This window comes from Tympanuchus pallidicinctus, unplaced genomic scaffold (genome assembly GCF_026119805.1).
Source record: "Tympanuchus pallidicinctus isolate F22 unplaced genomic scaffold, pur_lepc_1.0 scaffold18, whole genome shotgun sequence".
Classification (NCBI taxonomy): domain Eukaryota; kingdom Metazoa; phylum Chordata; class Aves; order Galliformes; family Phasianidae; genus Tympanuchus; species Tympanuchus pallidicinctus.
Genome location: NW_026294699.1, coordinates 9,272,400 through 9,297,674, shown reverse-complemented (window position 1 = coordinate 9,297,674; position 25,275 = coordinate 9,272,400). Strand labels below are relative to the sequence as shown.

The window sequence follows — 25,275 nt, the reverse complement described above, 5'->3', positions numbered from 1 at the left end:
GGCTAGAAACATGCTCAGATAGAAAGGCAAACTTTCTGCCACAAAAATGCAGCTTCAGTTGTGTGTGGTTGCTTTAATGCTCACACGGTTCTAGTTTTACATGCCGATCCCTTTGATAGCAAACATTTTAATAGACAGAGAACATATGGGAAAAATCATACCAAATCAGATGATAGATATTGCTTAATTTGGGCAGGCAGGCCCATTCAGGAGGGGCAAGGAGATTTTCATTCCAGAAGGGTCCTGGGTGGACCTTGGTGTAGGGGAAGGTACTTTAGGGTCCAAGCAGTACTGAGGTGTCTGAGCCCTGCCCAGGGCGCTCAGACAAAGCCCTCAGTCTTGCACACTCTGCATCCCCAGCAAGAAAAAGGGAACATAGTTGCCTCTATTTGGTGCTATTTGCCAGGTTTCTGAGAGGAGCAGTATGAGTGGTTTGCTTCCTGGAATGATGATAGCTCAGGATTAGAGCAGCTGCTTTTGCCCCTCTCTAGGCAGCCAGTGATGGTAGAATGAAGGTTTGGGGATGGTAGATGTGTTTTGTGAATTCAAGCAAGCAACCAAGCATCGCAGCTGTTAAACCTCCTATCTGTCTCAGACAGGAGTCTGCAGGCTAACTGAGCCTGCATAAACCTTCCTGCTCTAATTATTAACAGGAAATTTTGTGCTCCTGAGAAGCAAACACTGTGGGAGTAACACTTCAGCCTCCATTTGACTTTTAGCAGCCTCAGAAAAAAAGGTGTAAAAACAGCCATAGCAGTAACAGAGTGGACAGCTGCAGGATCCCTGAACCAGGGGTGCCATGGGGCACACCTTCACCACCGTCATCCCTTGTCTCCCAGTCCCTATCAGTTGTTGGGTGAGGGCTGTTCTGTGCAGCTCCAAATGCGCTGCTCTGGGCTACTTTGGGTCACTCCTTTTTGCCTGCAGGAGGGTGAAACTTGGAGGTGTTTGCTCTGCTTTTGGCACAGCCAGGGGACGATCCATCAGCAGCAAGTGGTGAACAGCTGCATGCTAATGTGTTTTGTTAGCAGAATCATTTCTGTATTGCTCATCTGGGTGCCAATCAAGGTTTAAATTGAGATGTCAAGATGTGATTACGGCAGACCTTTTAATTGGTCTGTAGTTTTATCAGCCGTCTGCAATCTCCCCTGCTTCCCATGTGAGTGTGTTACACAGGTGAGTGCTAATGGCCAATGTACAGGAGTCGTCCCTAATTATTTTAGCAGTAGGAGCTGACTTTATGGCGTCCCGAGGTGCAGCCCGGGAGCGAGCAGCTGCGTGAGCGCAGTGCCCTGCTCAGTAGCAGGGTTTGTATTTTAGTAGTGAAGCAAAGCGGGTTTAAATGAGCACTGACATGACTTTGACATTTTTATATTGTGGGTTATTTTATGAACTTATCCAGTGAATGCGGCGATGCACTCTGCAAGCAGGGACCCCGATGCTGAAGGACTGGGGTGTTACTCCTTCCCTTGTCAGCATGCCCTACATCAAGCGGGACACAGCTCCTGCACCAAGCGGCATGGTTAGCCTCCAAACGTGTTTTGCGAGGCTGATGAATGCTTCTTTCTGCACTGCTTTAAAATCTCCTTTTCTGTCAACTCCCAGGGCGGCCAGAAAACAGATGCGCTCAGAGCCCTGCTAATAAGCAGTGGAGCAAAGGGAGCAGCCGTTCGCTGGGGCAGAGGGACATGGGGAGTGTGCATGCCACAGGTTTCCCAGCAGAAATATTTCATAGGTGCTTTCGGGAAAGAAAAAGAAATGGTATTGGTGTCTTATTATTATTTTTTCAACTTGGTCATAGAGAGGGGTGTGGAGCATGGTGCGGTGTTGGATTATGCACACAGTGATGGTGTGTGAAGGCTTTCCTTTCCCGTGCATCATCCTCAAATAGCATTCCAGGGAGCCAGCGGGGTCAGCACTGGCATCACTGATGGTGGTGGCAGGGAAGTTACATAAATGCGGATCCAATCCATCACCCACAGCACTGGTGCCCAGCCCCTCCTACCACCCTCTGCTTTGTTTCCCTGCAGGTGGATCCGAGGGGAACATTTCAAGTACAAATTCAGCCAGCCTGGAGGAACGCATGCTGCACAGGGCAAATGGTGGATTCGGAAGAGGATCGGACCCTACTTCCCCCCTGTCAACCTCCAGGGGCTGAGGAAGTTTTATGAAGACAGAAATTGGCCGTACCCAGAGCGGGACTGATGGAGGGAAGTGAGACAGGTTCAGAGTGACCAGCTGGGAGAGCCGTCAGCTCCCTTATAAATCACACTTCTTCCCTATCTCTGTGTTTTTTTTTTTCACATATCCTTGTTTACACATATTTTACAGGAGGTTTCCAGACAACCTGTCCACCTGCTGCTGTGGTCTGGTTTTTCTCATCTTTCTCTTCCTTTCTGTTTGTCTTTCTTCTCGTGGCCTTGCCTGATGATTGATTTCTTTTGTCAGGCTGCTCCATTAGAAAATCATCAGCTCTAGAGTCAGGAAAAAGATGAACAAATACTAAGTCAAGTTAATATGTCCAATTTGACACATTTCAGATTTGCAACAAGCATTTGTGAAGTGGATTTTAATACTTCTGCTGATGCTGGAATTTCACTTTATTGCCAGACAGACCCAAAATGGACAAAAATTATCAAATGTATGTTAGGGGGAAAGGTTAGGTAAAAGTAAAGCCTCCCTCCCCTTTCTCAGTGCTGTCTACTTTACAAAAAGCTCTCAGGGCCACACTCAAGACTCATACAGATGTAAATCTGTGCATTTTAAGACACTTGTTGCACTGATGGCGATTTCAGTGTGAATGTAGACAGTGAAGCTGTGAGAGGAGCCATTCCCTTTTCAATGCACCTCGCCTAGAGGAGGCACTGGGCTGGCACAGGGCACTTCACCATCACATCCCCCTCATCCTACCCTGTCCCCATTCTTGTCCCATCCTAATCCATGCTCATTCCCATATCCCATCCCATTTCAAACCATCCAGTTGCAGTTTCCACATGTGCTGTTGGCACAGAGCTCACACCAGCCTCAGGCAATTCACTGAGCCATTAAAGCTGCTTTCTTCCAGACATTCCTGTCCTTGGGAAGGTCCTGCTCAGCACCCCCTGATCAGAAGGCAGCAATCTGCATCTGGAGCCACAGATTCTGCAGCACAGAGGGAAAACGTTCCTGGGCTGGGAGAATCCTGTGTGGGACAGATGGGGCAGATGGGGCAATCCCGCATTCCCCATTCTTTGCTCCTGAGCGTGCCCTCATCCTGCTTTGTGTTTAACGTCACCCCCAGTGGTTTGACCATGTGGGTGCAACTCGGTGAGCCCACACCAGGGACATGGGGGGAAGACGGGAACAAGCAGAGCGTGAACAGCTGGAAGCGACGGGTTGTGGCAATAATTGCTTTCTTGTTAGCACATTTTGCTGCAGACACTTCTTCTCAAAGGGGGGAAAAAAAAGTTCAAAGTGACGTGCGCAACGCATAAAATCTCTAGCCCTGGGATTGCCTGCAGAAAAACCGCAGGTCTGCTGAGAAACCCGAAATAGCTCCGTGCTGTGTGGGCTCCGTGAGTCAGCGGCTGTGCCCCAGGACAAGCACAGCCCTGTGCAGCCCGCAGCGCCCGGCCGGGCCCAGGCTGGCTGTGAGACAGGGCCTGCTTTTAGGAGCGGCTGGAGTCGCTGAGTCTGCCGCCAGCACGGCCGCGCTCAAACGGGTTTTGTTTGAGTAGGTCCCGGCCTGGCAGCGCGGCCGCGCTGGGCTGCTTTTCCTGTTTGCTTAGCCCAGGGCTTCATAACGGGCCCTTTCTCTCGTTCTGGGCGCTGGTGGAGCTCAGGACCCGGCTGTGTTGTGCTCGGGGAGCAGCCTGTGGCCTGCATGGCCTGTGTGCCTGGAGCTGCACAGCCTGTGCCTTTGGGTCGGGGTTGTGGCAGGACACAAAGAGGCTTTCAGCCACCCGGCTGGGGTCAGCGCAAGCCACGGGCGCAGGGATGAGCGTGGCTCTGAAATAGATCGGCGCTCGTGTGGCCGACATGAAGGCCGTGTGGGGACTGATGGCGGCTTTGTCCCTGCGCTGTCCACGAGCTCATTTGATCCAGACCAGTCTGTCCCCTCCTGACACAAGAAGCTCAGCATTGTGGCCGAGTGCAGTTTGGAAGGAAAAACATCAGAAATGTGCAGGCAAGCCTGACCCACATACCAGGACAGGGCAGGGGGGTGGCTGCACAGGTTGTGGCTGCAGGCTCACTGCATCACGCCTTTCTACCCACTTTTGGACCACGTGTACTGAACGGGCACTACTCAGCACATAGATCTGAAAAAGGCTTGAAGAAAGCAGCACAGGGAACCTCACTCATCTTTACTTTTTACCTAACAGTGTTAAAAATTGAAGCAGCGTCTTGTGGTGTCCAGACATGCCTTGCTGAGCCCCAGAACCAACAGTGACTGAAATGGTGAGGCTAAGGACAGCTTATGCTGTGGGGACACCGCGTGCTCCCACCTCCCCTTGTCACCAAGGGGAGCGCAACACTGCAGCAGGTCTCACCCCACCCCGCAGTCCCTTGCAGCTGGTCAGGGTTATGACTGTGGAGGTGCACAGCCCATTGCCCAGTGCTTGGAGCCATGGATAGCACTTTCCAAACAGTAAATAATGTTTATGACTCAGTTGTGTTTTCCTAAATATTTGCCCCAGTTCAAACCTGATATTCCTCTGCAAACAATAGGGAGAACGTTTTGTTTGGATTACTGTGCAGAAAGACAGGTAAGTGCTGAGATGCCGTGTCACTCAGTGTCACTCCTCCCCCCCAGCACAGCAACAGGGCTGAGGGCAGTGATGTGCACTGCGTTTGCTGAGGTCAGGGTGACGGAGGATGTTTCACATCTCTCAGTGCCTGCTATAGCTAATGGCCCTCCAGAAAGCACTGAGTTTTTTGCCTAGGGACTGCCAGCACAGCAGAGCTTCCTGTGGAGCATCCCTGTGCCCTGTGCAAGCACAGGAGCTGCCTGCACTACCTCCCTGCCAGATGTTATTTGAAGCATTTCACCTCTTGTTTTCCTAGCTCTCACATGGCTTAATTTCAGCACTGGGGCTGGATGCTCAGGGAATGGCTGGAGCCCATCCTATCTTGGGGGCTTCGGGCAGCCCATGGCCACTGTGTTCGTGGCAGTATTTTGGGGACATGAGGACACCTGGAGCCCACAGTGGCTACACTGGCATCAAGCCTGATCTATGCCTATCTCTGGCCATTGGAGATTCCCTTGACATGGCTGCAGCCATCGGCGCTCCCTCCTCATTCATTCCATCCAAAGCTTCCTTTTTTCTAAAAGCCCCTTACTGCCCCAGCCCTGCTGGCTGCTTCCCCTCCACGCTGGCCCTAATGCAAACAAGCTGCACGAGCAGGGTCGGTCCGTCCGGTGAGTGACGGTGCGAGGGCGCAGGGACGCGGCAGCTCTGCACTGCAGCCACTCGCCGGCAGCACGCAGGGTGCCCCCCGCCCCGCTTTAATTAATTTCTTTTGGTTTCCAACCTCTGGGTCAGGGATAATGGAACCCAGACCGTCATTTACATTCCTGTTTGCTGTGCATTGTGCTGTTTAAAGGTTGCTTTTTTTTTTTTTTTTTTTTTTTTAAATCTAAAATTCTTGCTCCACGCTGCAGTGCTGGCTGGAAGATAATATACATTCAAAGGCAGCGAGGAAGGTGGATGCAGGGGATTAAATTAGAAACGTTTCCCTTTGGACAAAACTTTTCAAAAATGAAAAGAAACAATTATTTTGTGGGGGTTAGGAAATCGGAACCACATTGTGTTATCTGTTGACTGGAAGTTTTCTTGGAGAGGTTTTTACTTTCCTTGAGCTATGTGCTGGACATAAAGCTTTGTGGCATTCCCACATCAGCACACCGTAAATCCGTCTTGAGAGATAATTCTGAGCCCGCTGCTGCCAGGTCCTTTGGGTGCTGCTGGGGATGGGCAGGGGTCTGCAACCTCATGGCCCCAGGATTAGGATCTGGACAATAATATGTGGCAGCTCCTGGCTGCCCCCACAGCTCTTTTGGCTTTGCTGTGCTCTTCTGGCCCATTCCCTGATTTGGGGTTACATCTAATCCCATTCCTCCCTCCTGTTCCTTCTTGAGGTCCCACCAGAGCCGTTGGTGCAGCTGCTGCATGCCTGTCACATCCTGGCATTCTGGGGCTCCCGCTGCCCCAGTGGATAAGTCATTGGGAAAACCCAGCAGTGGGGCTTTCAGCATGAGCTGAAGGTGTCCGAGGGAGGGGGATGTGGGAGGATGGATCAGGCTGTCGGGGGTCCCCAAAGGAAAGGAGCACTTTGGTTGTGTTATAGCCATATGAAGCTTTGGCTCAGGCTCTGTTGAATACAAAGCTGCAAGAGCTCTCACATCATTACAGATCCCCTCCTGTCTCCAGGCCCTCCAGGAGAGCTGTCTTCTGGAGGTGAGATGGAAACCTGTGCCGTGTGTTAACACGCAGCGCTCGCCCTCCCACGGGAATTTCAGACAGCTGGAAAGTCTTTAATGATGGATTTATAGTTTGAAGTTCTGTCTCCAAACATAAGAAAGGTCGCTTTGGAGGACAGCTGAGCTCTCTGCCGAGATTAGCAGCACAAGGTAACGCCGAGCACCAGTGCTTTGTGCAGGGGCAGCCCTGTGCTACCTGCACTGACAGCTCCGTGCTCCAAACAGAGCTCACGTTCCTCCTTCATGTATAACTTGTGGTTATTTGCTTTAAAACAGCCAAGCTGCAGTCTATGAAATCCCACAGAAAATCTATCGGCACACCTCCCCTGCTCCAATCTGCCTTTAGAAGCTGGCTTTGCTTTAACACATATTAAAGGAAAGAGCTTTTTTCCTTCCCAGTAGATTAAGTTTGGCTAAACAATTCAGTGTGAACTGCTGGGCATGAGGCAGAAACCTGTAGGCTAAATTACCCAGCTGCTATAAGTTTAGAGCAGCATGGGATGAATTTCAGGATCGTATATTAGTTTTCATTTAATCTGATTATTCTGGGTCTGGAGTTCCTGGAGGGTCTTCAGGTTATTGTCAGTCAAAAGGATCTTTAAAAGCTTCCATTTGCACTAAACTTTTCCCATTAGAAATCTATTTTCATTATGGATCAATTTTTATTTTAGTGAAAAAATTATTTCTCCACCTCCCCACCCCCCCCTTACTTTTCCAGACAAGATTAAAAATGAAGCAGTGAGGGTTTCTTTGTGCCTTCTGTCAGTCTGGGGCTGGGAGGGTTGTGGAGACTTGCCACTCAAAATGCCACAGTTTGAGGGAAAAAGCAACGTGGTGGCTTCTAGAAATGACCCCCAAACCCGCACTGTTTGTGCAGGATTTCGTATGGGTTGTGCCAGCCTGAACCCTCGGGTCTCCCTGTGCCCTCGTGCTGCTCTGCTTGGCAGTCCCATCATGGAGACATGTAGGGATGTGAGGGGACACCCAGCTGTCTCCATGTCCCATTGCCTCACGTGTCACTGCCAAAAACGCTCTGCAGGGTCAGGTTTTTGCAGGAGGGCAATGGGGAGGAGGGAGCTGGCTGCAGAGCCACATGTTCTCCTCAGCACTGGGGTTTCTGCCCCTCCTGGTGCCTTTTGTCCAGGGGGCACCTGGCACAGGGCAGCCCTGGACGTGTGGCATCAGCGCTGCTGGAGCCGGGCTGTGCTCCAGCAGTGCCTCAGTTTCCTTTTATACCTGATGGCAGACCCTGTGCTCTCCACAGCAATACTGCAGACAGGCATCTTGTTTTGTAGGGGGGATTTCGGGGCTGTTCTCTTAGCAGCAAAGCACTCAACCAACGACCTCCAACTCCCCCATCCTCTGCAGCCTCCGGTTTCCTCCCCGCAGACGTGCTCTCATGCCCACAGTGGATGTGCAGCAGCTGTGGGATGCAGTGCTGCCCCACACACCGCTCCCCCGATTTCCTCTGCAGTAGCTGCTCGGGATAAGCTTGCATGTCGCTGAGCTTTTCCGCGTGTGTTAACTATTGCTGAGACAATTATGTTAAAATCACACCACCTGCAAGCGGTTAGTTAGAATAATAAATAAGTGATAGATTATCAAATAAAGCGTTCGCTTCGGATGAGGTCATCCCAGCACCATGTCGTGAGTCTCGGCGGGTTTGCAGCCTGCTTTCCTGCCGCCAATCGACCAAATCGCTCTTGTATCAGTCAATAAAAGCGTTGTAGAGATTAAAGAATCAATTAGGCATTAGCCGAAGGGGCAAAAGCATAACCCAAACATGCTGATAAAATCCAGTAGGTGATTATGGGAATGGTTCCTATTTCATTTTACTTTAGAAGGAAATAATTGCTCGTTACCGAGCATGGAGCAGCCAGGCCGGGTGCTTTTCAGCTTTATGGGGAAGCAGGAGGAAGCCCTGGTGCTGGGCTGACAGACGCAGAGGCAGGCCACGCTTTAGGGCTGAATGTGCATGTTTTGCTGCTTGCTTTGAGAAGAGCTATTTTAGCCCTGAAAGGAGACGGTGGAGCACAGTCTGTCATTTAGTGCATCCTGGGGAGCTCAGTGCCACAGCCAGGCATTGCCCACTTGAGGCAGAGAGACTGGGCACATATTTGCAGGTGGATTTCAGGAGCCCAAGCATGGGGGCTGCTGGCAGCAGCTGCACCCTGCAATGCACAGGAGCAAATAGATCCGTATGCACTGTGTCTGGCCGATATCTGCTCTTCGTACACGCACAAACTTGGATTAACCAAGCAAAATCCAGTCAGCTGAAAAAGCATTTAGGGATGTATATGCTTAAGTCCTTCCCAATATTTCCAGTGGCAATACATCGGGCAGGTGGCTCGCAGTGGGAATTGGGCCAGCCATGGCTGTGGCCATTCTGAAGTCATGGGCAGGGGCTATGTGGGAATGTGAAGTCTCCACGCTGCAGCTTTTGACCCAGTTTTGCTGCCAATAGGGGATGTTCAGGTTGGGTAAGAGGAACAACTTCTTTGAAAGAACGGTGCCAAGCACTGGCACTGCTGCCCAGGGACGTGGTGGGGTCACCATCCCTGGAGGTGCTCAAGGACCATGGAGATGTGGCATTTGGGGGCACATTCAGTGGGATAGGTTGAGGTTGGGCTTGAGGATCCCAGATGTCTTTTCCAACCTGAATGGTTCTGTGATTCTGTGAAAGATGCTAACAATTATGGTAGTGCTGAAATCCTGAAGGAGGTAGATAGGCTTTGGAAACAAAAGGCAAATCAGTAAGTGTTCTCACCTCTTGGAATAGTCGCTGTAAAAGGCTGAGATGGTTTTGCAAAGCACTAAATTCTGAGGTGGCACAATGAGTATAAATGACTTCAGTCTGAGATGATTTTGCAAGGTGCAGCCCATCACGCCCTTGGTTCTGTTGCAGCCATCCAGTGCTGCCTGGGTGCAGATTTTCTGCCCTGGATTCACAGTGCAGGAACTCCTGGCTTGGACGGGAGGGCTGAATGTTGCCAGGCTGCAGGTGGGGGCAGCTCTGTGTCTCCTTCCCCATGGGAAACTGGGAGTTGCTTCCAGTTTAGCTTAGTAATTGGGCAAGTTCTGAGGTTTACTGTTCAAGCAGGTTTTTCTCCAAAAAAAATATCTTGTTGGGAGGGCATTGTCTGCAGCATTTCCAACACAGACCTGCTTATAGGCAATGCAAGCTTGCTTCTTGACTTGGAACCAGAGGCTGAGCACCAGCACCAGAAAAGCCAGAACTGAAGCCAGGAGGATGAGAAGCTGTCGCTTTCTGTAAGTAGCATCTCCCCATCTCCATGCAGCCCTTTGGGCACAACCATGCCGTGTGTGCAGCCCTCACCACACAGACCCACTCCTGGAGACCCCCCAGCATCCCTCCCTGCCCGTTCCCCTGCTCCCATTCATTGTGTTCTGTCCCTTTGTGGCATGGTGTGGCAGCCCCAGCGTGCAGCTGTGCTGTGGGTGCAGAGCGGCCATCTGCAGCGCCCGCCCTGGAAAGCAGCCCCGCAGCTGCGCTCGCCTGGTACCGGCGGTACCCAGACGAGGTCATTCATCACCGGGTGAGGAAGCTTGGCAGGGAAGAGGAGGACGGCAACCACAGGAGGCAAATTTTAAAGCGCTATGCGGACTGTGGTTATTGTATCTGCTGCCTGAGCTGCTTTCCCTTTGCTGCTAGAGATGGGTGACAAAGCTCCCCGCTGGGGCAGGAAGCGTTCTCGTGTGTTGATGGGATAGAGTAGCCCCATCGAGGACTCCACTGAGGCCGGGGCCAGCACTGCTCCAGGCAGTGGGATGTGTATCCCTTCCCCGTGCAGAGCGAGAAGTGTGGAAATGGGGAATGAAGGGCCAGTCCCAAAGGCTGCATTGGGATGGGGTCGAGATTGGGTAGGATGCCATAGTGCAGGCACTGTGTCCCTTTCTCAGCACCTCTGCTATAGCGAACTCCAGGAGAGAGCAAAATGTGCCTGCTGTGCCCTGCAAGCACACGGTGCCCTGGACCAACAGGGCTGGAAATGCTGCAAAGCACTGAGCCCTGTGACCCTCTGATCCCTACTGTGGGCATCCATTAGCTGCACGGGAGAGAAGGCATGGCAGTGAGCACAGTGCTGCACTGGAGCTCATGTCCCCAACCCTCTTGTCCTCTCTGCTCCGTGTGCTTGAGGGAGCCAGCAGCCACCTGCTGCAATGTCCACTGCAAGCACTGGTGTTGCTTCTGCAGTTTTGGTCCCCAGCTCATTGGAGAAGTGTGAGCGTTGGGAGCTGCACAAGAGGTGTGAGCCCAAAACAGAGCCCGCCTTGCTGCAGTGGACACGGGGTGGCACCACTGGACCCTGCAGTGGATATCAGATGGGACGGGACACGGTCTCTCCCCAGCAGGAGGAGGTGAGTGCATGGGGACAGGGCACAGAGAGCAGCCAAGCCCAACTCCGACACAGCGGGCTGTCTCCGTGGGATGCCCTGCCTTTCCTGTTTACTTGTTATTTTGGAAATAGAACAATAAATAATTTATCGCCGATCGGTTGGCACGCTTCCGACGTGTCAGTTCAGTTGATTTTAACTGGCCAAGTGTCAGGGCAGAAGGCCAGGAACGCCGTGCTAGGGAACAGTCAACAGCACAATTATAAGATTAACACCTTGTTTGGTGGTCAGATACTGTCGAGTGGTAAAAGATTGCTCCGTTGCTCCGGTTCATCTCTATAGAGCATCGCTCACAAATTACCTTATTAAGCACGCGGTCGGCTCCCTGCACCTGTGTCCTCAGATATTCCCATTCATGGTGGAGAGGAGGCCAGCACTGCCGGGGCCGCTGGGGGCTGTGCAGCTGCGGCTGCATTATTCGCTCTTTGCATATTTGCATATCAATGAGCCCCTGATTAATATTTAAAGAGCCAGCTGTCCGAGCCACCTAGGAAAGAAAAAAAGCTCTGTTCGCTTATTTATTTATTTATTTATTTGGGGATAACACTCACGGCCGTTTATCAAGTACGCTTCATTTTTAACCCCACTATTCTTTTATTAAAAAAAAATAAATAAATAAGGGAAGGGTGAGGGGGGGGTGGAAATATGAAACACCATTAAGGAGTGATCAGCGAAAGAGTTGTGCCGCTCTCAATGCTCCTCAGTCCCTTTGTGCCATGGGCGCAGCTGCACGGCACAGGTTTGCGGGCGCCCATGGGAACCACGGCTGGGGGCAGCCTCACAGCAGGGGCTCAGCAGGGCGGGGGCTGCATCACTGCTGTGGATGCATTTTCTTACCCAGATTCCCCTCGCTGCTATGGTAAAGCCATCGCTGGTGTCATTGTGCCCTGGCACTGCTCACCCGTGGGCAGCCGGATTGCTGCCAGCTTTGGTTTGGGTGGATTCAGGATGAGGAGCTGTGATGGGATGAGGGGAAATGGTTTCAAAGTAAAAGAGGGGAGATTAAGATTGTGTATAAAGAAAAATTTATGCTAAGGGTGGTGAGGAACGGCACAGGGTGCACAGACCCGTGGCGGTGCCCCATCTCTGCACACACCTACAGTCAGGCTGGACGGGGCTCTGAGCACTGATGGAGCTGTGGGTGTTCCTGCTCAGTGCAGGGAGTGAGACCAGCCTTTAGAGGTCCGTTCCAACTCACACCATTCTTTGATTCAGTGATTCTAGGACTCTGTGTCCCAGCTGTGCACACGTATGGGCACCGGGCTCTGGGCACATCAATGGGCACCAGTTGGCCCCCACTAAGAACCCACTAAGGAGTGGGACACAAAGGAATGGCTCGAGCAGGCTAATCAATTGAAATGCCAGCAAAAAACTGAGGCTCGGTATTTCCTGTGCCTCCTCAGCACTGTTAATCGTCAGGGCTTTTTGTTTCCAGGCTTAAAAAGCTGTCATTTTAATAGGCTATTCTCTCGGCATTCTTTTCCTCGTGCATTTGTCAATAATCCTCAAACAGCGGAAGCTTTGTTATCCCAACTAATTGGAGTCAAGTAGGGCTCCGTTAAAAGATTTTTCACAACTGAGCCCTGGGAAAAATGCAAAAGGATTTTAATTTTCAATAAAATATGCAGATGAGTAGAAATTAGCAGTGGGGAAGGGGTCTGGAGGCCACTTGAATAACGGCGCTGCTCAGACAGTCGCAGCTCGAGGGATTAAGGAGGATGTCAGCGGGCTGCTTGCATTGCTACAGGGCTGGAGGGGCGGCAGGGGGTCAGCACTGGACCCTGCTGTGATGGCAGCATCCCCAGACCTGCCCACCACCTCCACCACAGGGAAAGGGATGGCTCAGGGGCTGTTTTATTTTTTAAGTGGTATTTTCACAGGACCGCCAATCTGGCAGGTTGCATTGAGCCGTGTCAAGGGCAGACATATTTCAAGCTGTGCTTCATCTTTTTCATATATAAATAAGGGAAATTTGTGTCTCTCTTGGGGTGGCATCAGTGTGCAACTTCCACTAAGCCATGCACAGGTATATAATTTGGCCCCACATTTTCCTATTCCAGCAGCCACCGCTTGGCCTTGCAGGCATAGGTGTGGGCTGGGATGCCCTGGGCAAAGCCAGGGGCTCCTGGAAGCATCCTGGCTGCCAAATGCTCATTTCTGCTGCTGCAACCTCCAGATAGCAAATGGGCAATTGGAAGCAGAGCAAAAAATCCCTCTGGCTGCACCAGCCATGCTGCATGGCTGCATTTGCTCCAATAGCCTCTTGTGTTCCTGCTGCTGGGTGCACTGGGAGCTTGCAGCAGTGACCTGGAGTACAGCACTTCCCAGCTGAAGGGGCTGAGCAGAGCTGTGGATTTGCTCTGGCTATTTGTCCTTGCATTACAGCCACGGGGATTCACACGAAGCTGGCCCTTACCCCAGCCATCCCCTGCCCTTTCCCCAGCTGCACAGGAGCATGCTGCTCACCACCTCTGCTCCGTAAGCACGACCCAGGAGCTCCCTCCTGCTTTTCCAGCAGCTCTTTCCAGCACTTTTTAGGACCATTGCTCTGCACAGGGCAGGAGGCAGCCCTCATTTGCGCTTAGAAGGGTTCGCAGGGCAGGAAGGAGCCAATGGCCCCTCGGAGACGTGGGGAGCAGCCCCCCCTGGAGCCAGCAGTGTGCGCGGGGGCTGATGGAGAGCCCGAGGGAAGCACAGCTGAGCCGTCACCTGTTGGAGCTCAGACGGCCACAGCTGCGCCCGCCGCTTTGAACACTCTGGATTAGGCAGACGAGTGCCCCGCACACACTTGTGCTCTGCATGCCAATGCCTTCCTCCTCCTCCTCCTCCTCCTCCTGCAGCCTCCCTCCTCCCAGTGCACTGCTGGAGCTGCATGCATGGCACAGGGTCTCAAACTGACAGAGCAGTGGAGGCACCTGCAATGAAGATAAGCTGACAAAACATTCAGTGCTTGAGGAGCTTCCTTTCTGCTTTTGGCCCTAGCGTGAGCAAAATGTGGGGTCTCCAGGAGGTGCCTCAGCTCACCCATATGGTTCATCACCACCTGAGCTGCAAAGTGCTGCTCGGAGGTCAGGATGTGCCCTCTGCCATTCCAAGAGGAGAGGGATCACTCTGGCTCTGGGTTGTCGGATTTTTGCCTTTTTAAAGCTTTCCTCCCTGTGCCATGCTTCTGAAATCGCCCCATCTCGCTATCTGCTCCCCATGCTCATGCGTTGGGTCTGTTTAAGAGCAGGGCTGTAACATTAACGAGATTTATGGCCGACTCTGGAGTGGAAGGGCAGAGAGCCGGGTGTTTTTTTCTTTTTCCTCAGGTGAAAGAAAACCTCGAATGTTAACTCACGAGACATTACAACGACTGCTCCTTCAATCCTTGATTTACGAGCTCAAATTTATGAGTTAAAAATTATTATTCCACTCGCATATATTTTTTCCCCTGGTCGTTTTAGTGCTTGTGAAAGGTGAGGGTTTTGACAGCTCCTGGAAACAAAAGCCTTTAATATCTCCCTGAGCGAGGCTCTCCCAGGCCAGAAGAGATCTGCCAGCGGCTTTTCCTCGCCGCCGCAGATATTGCTCTCTCCAGCCCTGGCTTATCCAAACAGAGAGGACTTTAGCAGGAGATAAGGAAGGGCTGATGAGCAGCGTCTGTCCTTCGTGCCTCCGGGATCCTCCTCCGCATCCGGAGTCAGGCTGGAGACAGCAGCTGCCACAAGGATGCCCGCCACAGTTTTGGTTTGGGGCTTTTTTTTTTCCAGGCTCTTTAGCAGGGCATATATAGGAGCCCTGCTTCTGTTGCTTGCAGCAAATGGATAAAATTGGGCATAGCACTGAGTTTTTAGTAAATAAGTTGTGTATTTCCCTAATGCCATGAGCAGCACACTGCAGCGAGCTGTGCCTGCTTGCCCTCCTCCTCCAGGGCAGCTCCAGATTTCCCTGATCCCATTGGAAAACTTTCTGCTCCAAAAGAGCAGTCAGGCACTGTCGCTGCTGCACCAGGATGTGGTGGGGTCACCATCCCCAGAAATGTTCCAGAACCACAGGGATGTGGCACTCAGGGATGTGGTCGGTGGGCATGGTGGGATCTGAGAGGGCTTTTCCAACCTGAATGACTGTGATTCTGTAATGAAGGACCCACCCCATCCCCAAGCAGTACCAGCAGCTCAGGCTGAAAGCGGGCAGCAGCCTTTAAAAGGTGACATCCATGAAATGCCAAGGAGCAAATATATTCTCTTTAAAGCATGTGTCACTCAGTTTCTTAGAGAACCCAGGGATTAAAACCTCCATGGATCTGAGGAAACAGTGCCAGAGCCCCTGCTGCACTTCATCAGAGTACATTTTTGACAAAGCTTTTCTCATTCAATAACAATTTAGTTGACCAAAAACTGAATCCAAAAGGACAAGCAACTCTGTGGCATTTTTGTTGCATTTTCAGCATTTTTTCATGTCTGTTTGCCGTCTGCTGCCTTAGCAATGGGAAGGTGGTGGTGGTGATGTGCTGGAGGGAAAGTGAGAGCCCCAAAAAACAGCTGGGAGTGACGGGGTGCATCCCAGCCATGGTGGCTGCTGTCCCCATCTCACCATGCTGCAGAAGATACTTCTAGACTTACTGGTCAGGAAAACAAAATGTTGGGGTTTGAGCTGTTGGAATGCCAAAGCAGAAAGGCCGTGCTTGAGCCGCTTGAGAGAGGAATATTTGGGAGTGGAATATTTGAGCTTTGTATGGACAGAATCTGCAGGCACTTCTCCATGTGAGTCCTTATGGGGCCGGTCTGTCCTGGGGTGCATTTTTGTCCCATTCTCTGCCCATGGATAGACCAGGTGTCTCACTTACTGCATCCTGCTTCCTTCGGGGGCAAGAGGAGTTTGAGGCAGAACAAGTACTGCTGGGTGTCCAGCTTCACGCATCCCTATCTATGCCTGTCTCCTCCTGTCCTCCCACAGAGCGCACTGAGGGATCCCTGGGATCCAGCACAGCCCTTGCGTTCTCCATCCACGCACCACAAGGATCTCTCCTGGTGATTCCTGCTGCTGGATGAGCTGAGGCTCAGGGCCGGGTGATGTGAAGCTGTGAGCTGCTGAGGTCAGGTGTGGGCAGGAGGGCTCCAGGCTGGCTGTGCAGTCAGGTCTGAGCCGGGCCCAACACGTGCATCATCCACAGGAGCAGGCAGCCAGCGTTCCCACCGCGCGTGTCACGGTTCCCAGGATAACCAAGGCATCCATACAAACAAAACACAGAAACCCTCCGTCTCTCCGGAGACAAGTCACAAACACAGAGCCAGGCCAAGCCCATTGATGGAGCTGCACGCAGTGAATCACCCACCCAGCTGCAGCCGAAACAATTTGGGTCAAATATACACTCTGGCAAAACTCCACTGCCTTATCTCGTGCTTTGCTTGCTGTACCTCAGCTCAAGGTTTGCTTTGCGGCGCTTTCAGCTGGCTGCAGAGTGCTCAGTGCTGAGGGTGGGCACTGCTTGTGCTGTTACCTGCTTGGATGCTTTTATTCCTATTAGTGATGATGACATTTTCCTTCCTGGCTGACGTTCCCTGCAGCTGAGCACAGAGGATAGAGACATTCACGAGGAGCTGCACTGAACTCTGCCTGTTCCCAGGGGCACTGAAGAGCACTCAGACCACCAGCAGCTGTGGAGGTGGACTGGGACCTTCCCAGTGCAGGGCTGGGGCTGTGCCCATCTCCATGCAGGGCTGCACTGAGCTCCGAGCACTGCTCCTGCTCCATGAGTGTGGGCCCAGAGGACCTTCCTCCAAGATTACATCAGTAGCATGAGGATGCTGAGTGTACTGTCTGGGAATCTAGAAGACGAGGGCTGTTTTGTTGTGTTTTTTTTTTTTATTTTTTTATTTTTTTTTTTTTGAGATTATGTATATGATAAACTATGTTCTTCTGACTCTCTCTTTTGGGCTGCTTGCAGAAGGGATGTGCTGCAATAGGAACGTTGCGTGGTTCACCCATACCTGGGACAGTTTTCTTTGATGGGACAGGAGCAGGGCTGGGCTTGAGGCTTCTGCCCCGTTTGATCCCAGTTGTACAGATGGAAACCACAGGGAGGAACATGCACGGTGCTGCCCTCTCTGCTGATGGGGTCACGGCAGGAGCTGGGCTGCAGTGGGATGCTGTGCTTGTGGGTACTACTGTGAGGATGCTGAAAGCAGCAAAAAGCTCAGCATGGCTTTATTTGTGCTGTGCAGATCTCCTTGTAGCTGTTTATGGAGGTTTGGGTGCCCTATCCCTAGAAGTCCCTGAGGCCTTAGAAGGGCTCCGGGCAGCCTGAGCTTGGAGAGGGGGGGAAGGAGGGGAGCAGCCAGCCCATGGCAGGGGTGGTGCTGGGAGATCCCTTCCAACCCAACCATTATGTGATTGTATGACAGATTTCAGTAGATCTGGGATGTAGCTTTGTACGACAAGAGAATGTGGTGTTTCCAGTTTCTTAGCATGGGATTTTACCCCATGATAGACAGTGAGGTGGGAGAAGGCTTATTAGGACAAGCTGCTTCTCCCCAACAGCGGTCAGGCACTGGCACTGCTGCCCAGGCAGGTGGGAGGGAGGGGTTAATGTCCCTGTGTATGGGAACTATTGAATCACAGCATCAACCACTGATTGAGCACCTGGGGAAAGGACCTGGTCAATCCTGGGAGCAGAGGCGAAGGCAATTCAGCTGCGTGACCAGACGGGGTGGAACCTGGCTGCAGCTCTCTTAGACCCCATTTAAGGGCTGACTGCCACTGGGGAGGGGTCTTTTTCTGGACATCCCTCCCTGGTGAAGCTTTCCCCTGTGAACCTTGAATCTTCTGATACAAGTAAGTGATTTTCTTCCCTTTCTTAATAACACCTTTGTATGGTGCTGATCCTTCTGTTGTTGCACCTCTGGTAAAAAACCTTTTCATATTGATCTGTCCAATTGCTACACCCTGGAAGTGTTGAAGTGGAGGTGTGGCACTGAGGGACATGGTCAGTAGGCATGGTGGGATGGCTTGGGGATGGACTGGTGATCTGAGAGAGCTTTTCCAACCAGAATGGTTCTATGATTCTATGCAGGAGCAGAGCAGTATAGTTGGAGCTGCACAAGGTGTGGGGACATGCAGGTCTTGGTGCAGCACAGAGTGAATGCAGAGAGATGAGGGCACCCCGAAGGCTTTCCCTGCAAGGCTGGAAAAATGGGCTGAAGGGGGGAGAGGTAGAGAGGATTCAGATCCTTGATTTGAGTCCTGCCCTGGGCAGCTGGGGATTAGCTGTGGGGGTCTGCAGAAGGGGCAGAGCACAGGGCTGCCGTCACTCAGATGCATGGAGCATAGTTGAGCATGGGCCAGGCACTGGTGTGGGCTGCACAGCACAGATCCCTCCTGCTACGAGCAGCAACACTCCAGCTGGCAACACCTCCATAAAGGCTCAAAGTGTGTCCTGGTCGGGCTAGAGGTGAGCTCTGGTCCCAGAAGGGGACAAGAGAAGGACCGCAGGTGGCCAGATGAGACCTGTGTCGGTTCTGGTGTCGGCACAGTGCCATGAGCCCCAACCCTCCTGAGTGGAGGAGTGCAGGTCAGGACACATCCCTGTGCCCATTGGGTGGGCAGCGATGCTCAGTACCTGGCCTGTGGGGTGCTGGGCAGCAAAACATCCCTACAAACCCTCAGATTTGTTCTCTTTCAGCACTTCAGCAAGATACCGACATTTTAGCAGGGGGGAAACAGAAGAAAGTTGTCTGTGGGGATGTTTGTAGAATGGTCCCCAAGTACAGAGCAGGTGGGAATCGCTCCAAATATGTGGCTTGAACCCAAAGAAGCTAAAATAAGTAAACACACAGGAGAGTGAAAAGAAAGAAAAGCACTTGGCTGTGTTCTTCATGGTTCCTTCCCCCTCCTTTCTGATCGTCTCTGTCTCGTCCCCAGTGGTAGAGGCGATAAGTGAGGATTTCACCCATCTTTTCAAAGTAGTGCAGAGGAAGAAAGCAGCCTTTGTGGAGGGGGTTCTGCAGTTCTCTGTTCTGGGAAGGTTGGAAGTAGTACAAAAACATCCTTTCTCGTAATATTGTGTCGCTTCCAGCTCTAAGCTCCGCCGTGACCCAGATGTTTAGATGCTGATGCCGAAAAGGAAAATAAGAGCCACGGAGAGAAAGCCAAGGGAGTGGGATGCGGTGCAAAATGTGCATCCAGAAACCTGCTCTGAGCTGGGTCTGCTGCCTGGCTTTTGCAGTCAGGGAAAGGAGTTGAGAAAACTGAGACACTGTGACTTAATCTTAACTCAATGAGCACTGCAAGGACTGCTGGTCCAACTGCACATCCCCTTCCATACAAGTGCACAGCGTTGCTGCAAGACTGGATGTTCAGCCTTGAATGTATTCAGCGTTTGTTACCACTGAGATGTTTTTCTGCCAGTTCTCCTTTTATCACCTCTCAGTCACTGAGTACTGCTTTCTTGACCTTGCCACAATTATCAGTGCGTGTTCATCGTTTTGCTTTTACAGCTATCTTTATTCAAAGGGAGGGAGCTCCTTGAGTGGATGTGGGGGATAACTGATCCTGCATAACTGATTAGGTATGGAAAGCTGAGTTGAAACTCTTCTTTGTTGTCTAGATCTTCATTGTCCATATTCTATGATCTGATTTTTGAGTGGTCCTGTGTGGGGCCAGGAGTTGGACTCAGTGACCCTTATGGGTCCCTTCCAACTCAGGATGCTCTGTGATTTTGTGGTTCTCTCTCATTATCTCAGCAAGAACTTCCCCCCATGTCTACTCTCTTTGTTCTGCCCCAGTCCAGGCTGCTGTCTCGCTGCTGGGGCTCCTTAGGGATGGAGTGACCCAGGACATGAGGATGCCCTGTTTATCTTCAGAGATGTGCCCTGTTTCATGCAGCCCTTTTGCACCTCCTTGCATGGGTGCCCAGTGCAGGTCTCCTTCTGTCCCCATGTACCCTCCAACCTCCACAAACATCTCACTCCTCACCCCCCCTTCTTCCCCCCCCTTTCCCCAGTTGTGCTTAATTCAATTTGCTTCTCCCTAACCAGCTTCCCATAGTTTGACCATTAACAAATGGACTTGGCCGGAGGCCTCGGGGACCATTTGCATGATAAACCTTCTGCATCAGCATGAATGCCAGCCCCAGGCACTGGCAAACCCAGGGCTGTGCCAGCATCCCTTGCCCAGCACACTGCAAGGAGCCAAATCTGCACTGCACCGCTGCCAGCTCACAGAGAAAGGGGTGAAGGAGCTGCACACAAAGAGCAGTCTATAGCCTGGCTGGGCACCTGACACTGGGAGGAGGGAGGGCTGAGACGTGCTTAGCTCTGATAATCCCCAGTTTGAGTTTAATATATATATTATTTTTTTAATCAAAAGCACAGCAACAGCTGGTGCTGAGGCTTTCCAGGAGATGAACTCATGAACAACTGTTCAAAATAACTTTATTCGTACTGCTATTAGATCAGTCCACTGGAGAGCAACCAATTATTTTTGATTACTCAAAGCAGATAAGGCAGCTCCGAGAACCACGGCTGCAGGGCACGGCCCCCAGCACCTATGTGAGCCCCTAGCATCCATGTCAGCCCCCAGCACTGTGGGTCTGAGTGTTTTGCAGGGGGCTTTGCAGACATGAGCGGTGCAGGCACAGAGGATGCAGCAGGCACACACATGTACCACAGGCAAGCTGGTGGGGTTTGCAGGCAGGTGTGTGCTCTTCCTGCTTAAAAACCAATTAGCAGGCTCTTTAGCCTGCCTATGGCTGGGCTGTCAGTCTTGCTTGCAACCCCTCAGAATGGAGGCAGCACTAGGAAGTGGGGGGGTTGAGCAGGGCAGGTCCTGGCAGCTGGCACAAGCCATGCCAGGTCCTGTTGGTGCAGCAGTGCTGGCAGCAGTCAGCGCAGGCAAGGAATTGAGAAGCTTCCAAATTATTTTTTGTCATCTGTTTGCACAGAATCCATTCTCATGGTGGGTGAGGAATGGAGAAGGAGGCTGATGTTCCATCACACTGCAGAGCTGAGCTGTTGGGTGCATACAAAGCTGGGCTGTTGGGGTGCAGGCTTTGTGCAAGCACCCCTCTGCCCCAAGCAGGGCTGCACATTTCCATCCCTTTCCATATTGAGCAGGGCTCCTCCATGAGGCCCCTTTGTTGCCCATCACTGGGCATTGATGTGGGGTGGCATCACCCTGCTGTTGTTGCACAATGCATTTGACTTTTATTTGCAGCGCACACACTTGCTTACCCTACTCAGGAATAAAGTGCAGTTGATCAGCTGAGGCCAGTGCTGGAGATCTGTGCTTTCCAGCATGACATCAAGCAAACCTGAGTGTGCGAGCTGCTTGCCAGCAGAGTGCTCTCCCAAGGGAAGGAAAGGTGGAAGCTGAAACACTGCAAATGGGGTTGCAGGGAACAGCCTGCACTGGCCAGGAGACAGACAGCATGAGCTAATAGGTCTTTTCCATTTCTCGCTCCTGTGATTCAAGAAGTCCTGTCGCTGGGGATTGTTTAAAAATAGGCTGGATGAAACACATGGTGGTGGATGGACAGATCAGCCCTGCCTTGGCTGGGGGACAGGTTGCTCTAACGGGACTTTTCCATCGCGCCGTCCCATGATTAATCAGGACAAGAAAAGAAGTAGGAAATTGATAAACACAATAGTAATTCCATCCAGTGTTTGCCTTAGTCAGGTTATTGTAATCCTGACATCATGTCTTGAAAAGAAGACTGGAAATAAATCTCCAGCAGATAGGATCTGTTCGTGGGGGCTGTGCAGTGCAGCAGGAGGGCGGGGGTTAAACATCATGGAGCTGTTTGTCCTGGGTCCCAAATCTGCAATGGGGCAGTTGGCTGCCAGGGGACACACAGTCACGTGCAGTGTCTGCACAGTGCACATCAGAGTAGGTCTGTCCCTCTGTCACTGCCGTGGGTGGGTGGGTGTGAGCCACATGGGAGAGGTGCTCTGAGCCCATGAACCCCCACCCCTCGTTGACCTCACTAGGGTCACAGAGGTCCTGGTGGAAGTCATGGTTTCAGGGAGGGAAATGAAAACATTCTCCCTCTTCTTCTCCTAATAGATATCTATTGGTGAAAGGAAACTGAAGAAAAGTCACACCTGAAACAGAGAAACCCAGAGCGAGAGACACAGCCCTGCTGTACACAGGAAAGCTCAGAGCATCACCAGCCCAAGAAATGCCCTGGCTGCGTTCATACCCAGCACAAGGCTATGTGAAGGGGAGATGCCCTCACCTTTCAGGATGGGAGATGCTGCAGATCCTCAGGATGTTTTGGGGTGCTGCAGTGGGACAGGAGCTGCAGAGCCAGCATGAGGTTCTGCGGGGTGGTGCAGCAAGGTGAGGGGAAGCTGTCTGTGCATGAGGACTGCAATATTGAGACAGAGGCTTGGCTGTTGCACTTCTTATGCAGTCATGCTGCAGCTTAGCAAAAGGAGCTTCTATTATTTTTATGATCGATTTAGTTCTGCCTATTGCTTGAGGAGAGTGATGCCCTGCACCGCTGCTTGTGGCGGGCAGCACTGCCCTCTAGTGCGGCTGTACCTGTTGGCTGAATGCTGGGGTTGGTGGGTTTTTTAATGTTTCTTTCCTTGTTTTTGGTTTTTGTTTTTGTTTTTTTTTTCTTTTGGTTGGTTTTGGGTTTTTTTAGTCTGTTTTTGTTGTGTTTTTTTTTTAATGGAAAAATAAGGGTCACTGCTACAAAGGCTGAGGGAGCTGGAGTTATTCAGCAGGGGAAAGGACGGCTCCAAGGGGAGCTGATTGCAGCCCTTCAGGAGCTTATAAACAAGAGGAGGAAGAACAACTTTTTACATGGGCAGACAGAGATAGGACAAGGGAGAATGAATCATAGAATCATTCAGATTGGAAAATACCAACCATGAAGTCCAACCATTAACCCACCCCCACCACATCCTTGGGCAGGAAGATGTAGCCGGGGGAATCAGCAAGGGATGATTAGAGACCCTCTTCTGTTTCCCAGCTTAAGTATATCTGTGCTTGCAACTTCCTCAGAGGATGAGGAATGATAGAATTGAGTTGGAAGGGACCTCTAAAGGCCATCTGGTCCCATTCCCTGCACTGAGCAGGGACACCCAGAGCTCCATCAGTGCTCAGAGCCCTGTCCAGCCTGACTGTGGGTGCCTGCAGGGATGAGGCACCGCCACTGGTCTGGGCACCCTGTGCCGTTCCTCACCACCCTTAGCATGAACAATTTCCTCTTTATATGCAATCTAGGATAAAGCAGTGAGGCTGTGACTGTACAGAGGCCTACAGAGCCGTTGGGCACATCCCAAACCACTCCTCCTGGCACTGTGCTGCCAGGTTCTGGGGCATTGCACTTGCCCTGAAGCTCTGCAAAGCACTCACTGTTACCAGGACTGTGTTTCAATGAGCTGTGATTACTCCTAGACCATGACATTTAATTACAATGCAGAATAGCATCACCTGCCTGGCTTCTCTAGCTCAAAACCTGAGAGGGATGTGTCCATCCACCCAGCACCACCCAACCTGGGCCGTATTCTCCAAATATCCCTACTGCTTGCTGCCATAACCAAACAAGATGATAGTCTGCTGAGAAGTCTGTGCTTTCTGCCCATGGGAAAAGCATGGCAATGGAGCATTGGGTGCTCCAAGGACAGCACCATCAGAGACAGCCAGTGTGAAGTGCTCTGCATCCCTCTGCTCCCCTCTCTGGAGGTCTCTGAGGAGTTCAGATGCAGATGTTCAGTAACACCAGGACACGCAGAGCGTTGCTCACGTTCATGGCTATTGGCGCTGCTCAGCCACGCACATGGTTATTTTCCTTGGCCCCGACAGAGAAATGAGCTCCTCAAGGACTTTTCATTAAGCAAAAATTTATGAGAGAGAAAGAAAATCGTGTTTTACTGTCTGAGGTCTGAGCCGATGCTGTTTCTTCAGACGTTTTCGTAACGCAGCTTGGCAAGAGGCGAGAGAACATCTCCAGTGGAACAGGAATTTTGTGGGGATGCTGGGGGCTGCTTGTGCCGGTCACTCAGTCCCCATAGGGGCACTGCCCCCATTAAGGTCTTTCCCCCCGGAGCCGCAACAAGAGCAAAACACCCCGTGAAAAATAACGTGAGCGTGATGTAAAGCGTCGCTGGGATTTGATGCTAATTTTAGTGGTCACCTTGGCTGCGTTTAAGGAAGTTGCCGGTGCTGCCAAGAGCGAATTTACCTGATGATGAATGAGGAATCAGAGCATAAAATAAATAAATATCAGCAACACCTTTTTTTTTTTTTCGTGCTTTTTTGGCAGGTCGGTGTCATCCAAGGTCAAACATTTGTGCATTAGGAGAACTACTGCCAGAGCTCAGAGCTCTAAAATCCTTTCTAAGTGAGGAGCAGCGTCCTTGAGGGCTAGACTTAAAAAAAGAAAGGCTGAACTGCAGTCTCCCAGAAACTCTTGCCATTGGCTGAGTTTTTACATAGGTGTTAATCTTCCTTCTTTGTACTCTTTCTCAGGCTTTGAAAGAGCTGTGCTTTCCTCCTGGAGATGCTGCAGGATAGAGGGGCCATGGTCCTGTAAGGGAGGTCAGACCTTGAATTGTGAGCTGGGGGGCACGCAGTGCTCTAGAGGAAACTTCTCCTGTTCATGGGAAATCTTTCTGAGCAGTTGGTTTACTGCCCTCTAAAACATTAAAAAAGTGGGATTTTTTGTTTTTTTCAACAAATGCAACAAATAGCAGCATGCAGGAATGGCATCCCTAGCTATAGCTGCCTGGTGCTGCAGTCTCCTGCACATCCCTCCAAAGCACCCTTCTGCTGTCTGAAGATGGATCCTAGGCTACGGCCCTGGGGATGTACAGCTCTCCCAGCAGTTTTATGACTTCTTTTAACTGCTTTGTCTTCCCAGGGACTGGGAGGGAGTTGAGAACCACAGAATGATAGAATGGTTTGAGTTGGAAGGGATCTTTAAAGGCCATCTGGTCCAACTCCCAGCAATGAAAGGGACACCTACTGCTCCATCAGGTGCTCAGGTCCTGGTCTTTTACAGGGCTGGCCTTTCAAGATGTGCCTTTTATTATTTCCCACCCATCCAAATAGAATACATAAGGTTACAAAAATAACCCAAACTACACAGGAAGGCAGAGGGAAAGGTTGCATTACGTGAAGCATTATGTGGAGACAGGGCGCAGGGATGTGTAGGAGCCCTCAGAAAACAAAGATAAATGGAATCCGTAATTTTTACTGGGGAAGGAGCAGATTATGGGTGAGGGAAAAAAATAATAATAAAAAAAGCTTAAATTAGCAGCGTGGCTTGATAGCTGGGAGCTGAAAGTTTTTCTGCTCATATATAATGCACATATCTTGTGGAACATGACCCAGCACAGAGCATGGAAATTACCTGCAAAAAGGCATTCTATGAAACCATATTAGAGTGGACTCTCCCTACAAGAGCT

At 51.3% G+C, this 25,275-nt stretch overlaps 1 protein-coding gene and 1 long non-coding RNA gene across 5 annotated transcripts in view; both read left to right on the top strand.

Moving 5' to 3' along the window:
- LMF1 (lipase maturation factor 1) overlaps nt 1–2,282 on the top strand; it is a 159,838-nt gene extending 157,556 nt beyond the window's left edge. For all 4 annotated transcript variants that reach the window (XM_052679640.1, XM_052679643.1, XM_052679642.1 and 1 more), the window contains one exon: nt 2,031–2,282. In XM_052679640.1, the coding sequence (XP_052535600.1) occupies nt 2,031–2,205 (175 nt within the window). In that variant the 3' untranslated portion in view covers nt 2,206–2,282. The remainder of the gene's footprint in view (nt 1–2,030) is intronic.
- Nucleotides 2,283–13,286: 11,004 nt separating this feature from the next.
- Nucleotides 13,287–23,080, top strand: LOC128079223 (uncharacterized). The gene is made up of 3 exons (XR_008206042.1): nt 13,287–17,692; nt 19,354–19,424; nt 21,920–23,080. It is a non-coding gene; the product is annotated as an uncharacterized LOC128079223 (long non-coding RNA).
- Nucleotides 23,081–25,275: the final 2,195 nt, after the last annotated feature.